This window comes from Zonotrichia leucophrys, chromosome 4 (genome assembly GCF_028769735.1).
Source record: "Zonotrichia leucophrys gambelii isolate GWCS_2022_RI chromosome 4, RI_Zleu_2.0, whole genome shotgun sequence".
In the NCBI taxonomy this organism is placed as follows: domain Eukaryota; kingdom Metazoa; phylum Chordata; class Aves; order Passeriformes; family Passerellidae; genus Zonotrichia; species Zonotrichia leucophrys.
In genome coordinates this window covers 50,949,927-50,958,053 of record NC_088173.1, presented here as the reverse complement: position 1 = coordinate 50,958,053, position 8,127 = coordinate 50,949,927, and the positions used below count along the sequence as shown (strand labels likewise).

Below are 8,127 nucleotides of genomic sequence, written 5' to 3'. Positions count from 1 at the left end.
GACTTGTAGATCATTAAATGCACTGGTTAGTTAACACAAGAGCTGGGTACAGTTTGGACTAGGATCACTTGGTAACTGTAGATATAAGCAGCAGTGCACATTTTAGAGTAAATGATTCCAATTTTTCTGATCTTTTCATAAATAGAAAGGTAAAGCTCCCTTCTAGTAGGAAGAAATATATGTTCAGGCTCTAGAACTGTGGGCATTCAAGTCTGCTCAGGCGTTCTGTTAAAGTTTGCTGTTTGTCCAATCTGTATCTTTGCAGAGACACTCTTGTTTCAATGGCCTACCTCCTACTGGAGACAGTTTTCTGAGGCTTCAGAGCAAAGGCTGCCTTATTTTCCTGACAGTTTCTACAGCTCAGAAACACTTGATTTTCAGGGACAGCAGCTAGTAGCTCCCTTTCTCTATCCCTGTTTCCTTTGAACTGGTGAATGTGTGTTCTTTTCAGAAAAGCTAATTGTGTCAGAGGGAAAAATTCAAGTAATCATCCTGTTCCTTGCACTGGAAGGTTCTTAAGTATTGGGTTTTCTCTTCATCTCCTTTCTTTTTCTCATCTCTAAAATACTCGGTACAGGTCAGATAAACAGACCTTTGCTCCAATGTTGTACTGGGTTAAAAAAACCCCAGAAATCATTATGTTGTTTTTCACACTGTATTTGACCAAGCAGCTTCTCATACAGTTTGTGACCAGGACAAAAAAGCATTTCAGTGGATTATCTCATGCAATGCTTTGGTGTGTGATGAGAGAGAAAGAAATGAATGGGTTGAGAAGTGTTAAAATTGGTAAAATTGGGTCAATTTCCTATACATAGCATATCATCTTTTGTATAACAAATTCTGAAATCTTAAAAACTTGTAAACACTTTCTATCAATGCACTACCTGGATAACATTCTTTCCCTAGAGGTCAAAGCATTAGTTTTGTGACTTTCCCTGATAATCCAGAATATAACCCAAGGACATAACATCAATTGCAGAGAGCACAGCATTTTAACTAGGTTTAAAAAAATTGTGACAAAACATATTAATCAGACAAATTATAAATACTAAAATAATAATTTCTTCAACAGAATAATGAACCATGTGTAATATAAAAAGTGTTTGCTAACTAGGGGGCTAGTTTTTAATTTGATTTTTATTCTAATGGTAAATCTGTGTCTACCAGTGAGCAGCTCTGGTTTCAGATATTTTCTGTTCTTCCTTAGGAACCATACCTCATACAGCTGCAAACAAACAGCATCTATGAATCCAACCTGCATGCTGGGAATTTTGTTTTTCTTCTCTCTGTTCATTAGATCCTGCAGATAATAAGAGAACAAGTTCTGTGTTTAAATGCATTCAATATAAAACCCAACCAAAACCAAAGAGAGTCTGGAATTAAAAAGCAGCACCTTAAGGAGCACAGCAAGCTCAGCACAGTGGGGTGTCATTACAGGTGTTAGAAGGAAGGGAATTGGACTGCATGACTTCCCTCAGGAGACTGGCTTTGGGTTGACAGAGCCCAAATATCCAGGCAAACTTACTGGGTTCAGATAGTTACATATAGGTACCAATTTAGGAATGCATTTCCTAGCCAGTTAGTAATACTGACTTAAAGGAAATAATCCTGTCTGTTCTTCTGGTTCAGAAATAATGACACACTATTGGTGTTTTGGAACCACAGAACAAAACTGGCTTCTAGGAGGCCAGGGAAGGAGCTAGTCCTGCAGTGTGGTCAGTGGGAGAAATTTTAAATGCTGTTTCCAAAACACATTGAGCAAGAGGTGCCACTTACTGTGGGTTCTATGTTGAGTTCCTTCCGCTCTTTATCTCCTTGATCAAAGAATTCAGTGGCCACAAGCTCAGCAATCTGTAAGAGATTTCACTCACTGAGAGCTGTAGAAGTTTGTTTGCTACCTACAAACGAGTAGTTCCTATCTCTCCTTAGGATATATCATATTAGCCCCCACACACATCATGAGACTCCAGTTCAGGATTCCACCACTGCCTTTGCAGTAAGGACTGGGTGGAGGAAACAAACTTTAATGCAGTTTGCATTTAGGAAACCTTAAAAATTAAACACATACCCGTTGCTGAACTGGCCATGGTTTGGTTATGGCTGATAAGTCACAAGCAGTCATCAGCATTGCTCTGCAGAACAAAGAGAAAGAAAGGCATAAATTACTCTCTGTGAAATGTATGTAGCCACCAAGTCAAGTGACTGGTAAAATAGAATATAGAATTCCAAGGAACATCAAGTCAGAAAAACAAGTGAAATTAGAGCAAAGTTATAGATCTAAGGCCACATGCTATTTAACAAAGTTTCTTATACAGGTTGCACACTTAGTAGTTCAGACCCAGGGAGTTCAGTGATCTGTGTGACAATGCCAGCTTGTACAGGCCCAGGGCAAAAAGACCTGCTAGGTTTAATCAAGTTCACAGCAACATGGCATGGGAAATTGGCTACCCAGTAATATTAACTGATTTCATGATTATTCTGCTTTTACTTACAGAAATAGCTCCTTTTGTGAGGGATCCTCCATATTAAACTGCTTCTTCTTTAGAAGTTCAAAAAATTCTCCTCTCCTCCTTAAAAAGAAGTTAAAACAAAAGATTTTGCAGGACACTGACATGATGCTAATATCCAGCAGTGATTATTCAGCCAAAGTTTCTTCTGACTTACTTGATGTAGAGTGCCAGGTCTGTGGCAAGAATGGCTTGTTTTATCATTTTCAGTGTAGCCTTGTATTCTTCAATGGAAAGGCTGCTGAGAATCTGATTTCCCTTTACAAAAAAAAAAGAAACAAACCAAAACCAGTGCTATCAGTAAAAAGGGCAACAGCACACCAGTTTGCTTAAGTATCTCTAAGTCACCAAATCATTATGAGTTACTTGCTGATATCTGAGGTCATTCTTTTACCCTCCTTCCCCTTGCAGATTGCCTAGTTTAAAAATAAAACTTCCAGTCTTCCCAAGTAATGGCAAAAAGCTGCACAGCAGCAACATCATCACTCATCATCACTGACTATTACAAAAGGAAACTGCAAGCAGAGCAACATCAAAGCCTTTAAGTCCATTTTATTCATTAAAATTAAATTTGTCACTGGCTGTATCACAGCTTCTCTTTCCTCATCCTTCCCCTCCCTGAAGCAGAGGAATTATTCCCATACCTGCCCATACACCTCTAGTAAATGAAAATATTTTCCTTTTATGAAGCAGCATAAATAAGTTATTAAGTAAAAGCATGAACTCAGCAGCCCCCTACTAAACCAAAGCAGTACGGAGCAGGTGAAATGGAACTCACCTCAATTGTTTTTCCATATTTGCCTACCTGAATAGGAAAGGATTGCTATACTACAAAGGATGCCAGAAATACCACAACCTGTGACACAAAAGGAGCAGTCCTTTGGAAGGATTGTGAATGCTAAATAACTGCTCCTGAGAATTAGTTAATAGCATCAAACAAGAAGAATGTAGTTTTATTTGCATATTTACGAAACTTGGGTTTGGCTTCACTTTGGAATGTCAGCACAAGCAGTGTTTGGTTTGGTCTCATCAGGGCTGCTTTGTGTATGTGTAGGCTGGAATGTTTTGAAATGAGAAGAAGGACTGGGGTTTGTTTGATGGTTCCTAAGCGGTCCTGAAAATGGCACAAAGCCTTTTGTTTCCTTTGGTGCAAGGAAGCAGGTACTCAGAAGGATGTTAGCAAGGCTTCCCTTATCAAGCAGCACTTGGAAGGCTTTGGTAGCACTCAGCAACAGAACTGTGATTTCCCTGTTGCTGCATTTGCTTTCTTTACCCAAAAAGGAATAAAGAGCACTTTAGAACATATAAGGGTGGGATTCTATCCAGAAGCTAAAAATAGAAAGTAAAATAGTTTCCTTCAGCATACACAACAATGTGGCACTCACTGGACTATTCAGGATCATAAGGCATTGATCAAAATGATGATGCTCCATGATTGAGTGGCAATACAGCTGAGCCAGTGGATGTTCGCTTCTGAGGAGGAAAGAGATGGAGAAGTCAAATTAGACAAACATACTAGTGATCCAGATATAACTTCCCTTTTAACATTCACCTTGTAGGAATATGGATAAAAAGATAATGCTGTTCCTTTGTCAGAGCACTTACAGCTCTGGTGTTCTGCCTTCTCTACCTGTAGAGACCAGCTGCATGCGAGGAGTGACAATGTAATAAAAGGTTACATAAGGAGTGAAAGTTCCTCTATAGAAAGCAAAGGCAACACAAAGAGTTCATTCACAAGCAGAGTTTAGGAGACAGTTTTGGTTTCTGCAACATGTTCTTAAATATTCTTAAACCAAATGTTCTTAACCCACCTGTCATATTTAGTCAGCTCAGCTGCTGAGCTTGTAAGTAATATGCAAACCTAATAGGAAACCCACTGATACCAATGGAAAAATTCCTGCAGACCTCAGTGCAATATGGTGCTGGGCCCAAAATGTTGATCAAGAAATTTCCTTGTGTTAGTAACTATACTGGTGTTTCATCACCACTGTTGTCATGACCAAACTACTGCCACATTGTTACCTACCCTTTGCCCAGGGTAAAATCCAAAAGGGAAACTGCTTAGAGGCCAACAGTGATGTTGACTGTTCTACAGGCAGTGAAAAAAATCCAGCGGGAAACCAAATTGTGTAGGTACAGATCTTAAAAATACCTTAGTGCAAAACTTAAAAGCATCTTAAATAGCAAATTCTATTTTCTAAACTGAGTAGCATTTGAGTAGAATTTGAGTAGCTTTAGTCAAAATGGAGAAACTCCTCTCTTGAGGATTTCCAATTTCTCCCTGTTCCTTGTTGCATAATACAGTTCTTGGTTTTTGCTGCTCTGTCTTAATTTTCAACCCCTGGTCCCACATTGCTCATGTAGTCTCTTTAACTAAATCTGGATTTTTTTGGAAGTCTATTTTGCTGATGATCCTGGATCTATTACTCCAACTATAATCTGATTTACAAATGTTTAATCATGTCAGTAGCTCTTTTAGCATATAATTCCATGAGATTTTCTGTATGGTTAAAGACCATTCACAAGACTTAATGGCTGCAGGATTGGGCCCCTGTGTGAGTGAGTGCACAGAGGCTCAAATAAAAGTCATAAGAGAAGACTCTGGGGATTTAAGAAGCACAAAAATGCGGAGAGAAAGATGGAAAGACAAACAAAAACCCAGAAAGGAAGATTAAAGGATGCAAGCCCCTGAGGAATATGGGCTGGCTGCCCAGCACCTCCTCTGAGACCACCACAAAAGGGGCGTAGAGCAAATGTGCTCTTGTGTTTCTTTAAGGAAACAAACCACAGGATGGTGCCAACACATGCTGGGTGAAATTCCCACTGAATGAAGTGGGATGCATATTCTGTGTCCCAGAGTTCATCCTGACTGGAGAGAGAAATATGTGAGAAATCTCTTAGGTTATCTTCCCAAGTATTGCTCCAAGCTAGAGCTTGCTTAGTACTCGCAGACTCTAACTGGGGCTGGAGATAAATTCAGCTCTGACTTCTGTAGAGGCACTTCAGTCAAACCCCCACTCCAGGCCAAAGGACACCGTGGCTTTCTGAGCATAGGGGTTTGGTTATGCAGCTTTCTGTGCTTCCTACTTTGCATGTGGGATTGGAGCAAAAAGAAAATAACCCCCCTGCATAAATACCAAAAGGCTTTCAAGCAGTTTCCTTTCTGTAACTTCTACTGCCAGGACCATTTCAATTTTTGAAACTCTGCTGCTTAAGAAAAAAATCATACACTGAATATCCACCCGCCCTGCTTCAAAGGAAAAAACAAAAAGGATCTGTTCCTAGAAATAACTTTTGTATTTAGGTTTAAAAAAAAAAAATCATGGAACTTTCTGTTGAGAAAGGAATTATTAAGCTATAGCCATCTCAGCTTTACAGCATGTGTAAATGTTAGATTTTGCTGTCTATGACACTTTCCCAGGACATTTTTGAGAGGAGATGACGCATCTCCAGATGTCTTCCAGGAAATTTATTTTTAAATAAATAAAGCAAAAAATAGCTAACTAGTTCCAATCGCTGTGAGGCTACAGTTACTGCTGGAATCCTCTATTACCAAGCAAGAAAAAGATCACTATTGTAATGTTGTGGAGTTTGGTTTTTTTTCCTTTACATATCAGTCAGTGTTACTCCAAACACATACATCTGAAATGCAAGAGTTCTGCTTCAGCTTACTTTTTTTCTGCCTTTCAGTATTCTGTACCTAAACAAGTTTTTCCTCCCTTACATAGCGAGAATGGCAGACCACTTCTTCACAGGTCACTTCAAGACCATTCTCCAGCTCTGCCAGAAGGTGATGCACATTTCTGGGTATCTTTTGCCCATCTTTTTCCCATGACACACTGCCATATCACAGCAATCACCTTAAGCCACACTTGAAATCAGCTGAAGACTCATATGTTGTTATTTGAAGTGATACCAAATTCACTTGATTGGGCAGATTTCAAACTAGTAATAAATTTTAAGTAGCTTTAGTTAAAAATGAAAATATGGGGAAAATTTTAGTCTTGCTCTGATATTTCATTCTGATAACTTTAAGCCAAAATATTTTGTTTAGTAAAAATATTTTTTTCAGTGTTTTAAATATATTTTGCCTTTTTGTATTGTAAAGGCCTTTCTGTAATTCCAGATTGGATCAAAGTTAAAGAGTACAGATAACCCACAATCAATGCAAAACAACCATACATTTTTAATGTGATTTTAACTATGTCACTTATTTTAAACAACTTAGAATTCTGGAAAAACCTGGCTAAACCAAGAGTAAAACAATCTGAGTTCAAAACAATGGGGAGACCCCTCTGTACCAGAGGGTGCAGACCTCAGTGCTGTGTGGGCCTGGACAAGAAGTGAGCAGCTGAGTAGGGCAGGGAGTGATCTGAAAAGCTGCACGTTCCCTACACACTGTCACTTGGAAGCTGCAGCCTTTTGCTGTCCCTTGATGGGAAATCAGGGAGGGGACTTTGGGAGCAGGAAAACGTTGTCCCTGCACAGCAGAGAGTTCACTTAATCTGCCATCACAGAGGCAGTGCATCTACTTCAAAGAAATTGTGAATGGTTCTGCCTGTTCTTACACTTTCTGCTCTGTGAAAACCTGCTCCTTTTCACGGCTCCACAGTCAGGGTGTACCTAATTTAGCTCTGTGCTTGTGTTTGTTCACTCACTTGTTTTATTTAACTTCTCTCAGACCCACTTACCTTTGTATGTAAGAGTTGTTCACTCCCCTGTGATCCAGATCATGGCTCAGAGTTGCTATCAGCAAAGCCAGCGTTTCTAAGTCAGTCAGTTTGCTCTGTATGCAAAAAGTAATGCCACAAGTGAGTTGTGGATTTATTTACTACAATGTGTTTTACATCTGCTTTCTGAATAATGAGAACTGCTCTTAGTACACAAAAGACAACTCAGTTTGGAAATGATTGATTTTATGTTTCTGCTAGGAAGATGCATCTCCCAGTGCTTGCCTTTCCCCTCAAACTAGAAAAAAATTGAATTATGTTCAGTGCTGTTCAGCCTCCAGAATCTAGGACATGAGAATCAGCAGGGAGTGAATTCAGTGTAGTTAAGAATAAACAATTTATGGAAATTGCAGTGGAGACTGTCAGGATTCCAAAAATAGCAGGCAAACTATCAGGATCATCAGAGATTGCTCGACCGCACACAGAGCTAAACTACCACATGCATTCCAACAGGGAGGGAAGATGGATGTCCTTGCCTTGGTCTCTTTCAGCACCTTTTGTCATTTTCATTAGTGAGATAAAGTTTGTAGAGGAAAGAAATGCCTCTTCCTCATTGGTATTGGGTTTTGAAATACAAATGTATTAAAGACTTGTTTATTCAGAATGAACAGAAACATTTTGTTTCCTAAAAGAATATAAAACCAAAACATATAGCCTGTTTTGCAAGAATTTAGAATCAGTATTTTATTTATTTAGAGAATCATGTAGCCCTAATCAGAACGATTAGATTGTTTTTTAAATTATTAGGTGTCTTTTTAAGTGAAAGGTTGAACATTTGTTCAAAAGCTTTGGAAGGAACATTTAAATATTTCTTTCTATGTTTTTATGTACTGTTATGTATCTAAAGCTGTACTCAGCTTTGCATTTGAACTTTAAAAATTCCTGTTGAA

At 38.8% G+C, this 8,127-nt stretch overlaps 1 protein-coding gene across 6 annotated transcripts in view; it reads right to left on the bottom strand.

Annotated features, from left to right (window-relative positions):
- The window catches only part of PDE5A (phosphodiesterase 5A), a 105,462-nt gene that overhangs the window by 5,299 nt on the left and 92,036 nt on the right, over nt 1-8,127 (bottom strand). For all 6 annotated transcript variants that reach the window (XM_064711637.1, XM_064711634.1, XM_064711635.1 and 3 more), the window contains 7 exons: nt 7,199-7,293; nt 3,893-3,980; nt 2,665-2,765; nt 2,493-2,570; nt 2,069-2,132; nt 1,777-1,851; nt 1,217-1,300 (listed from right to left, as the gene is read on the bottom strand). In XM_064711637.1, the coding sequence (XP_064567707.1) occupies nt 1,217-1,300; nt 1,777-1,851; nt 2,069-2,132; nt 2,493-2,570; nt 2,665-2,765; nt 3,893-3,980; nt 7,199-7,293 (585 nt within the window). The remainder of the gene's footprint in view (nt 1-1,216; nt 1,301-1,776; nt 1,852-2,068; nt 2,133-2,492; nt 2,571-2,664; nt 2,766-3,892; nt 3,981-7,198; nt 7,294-8,127) is intronic.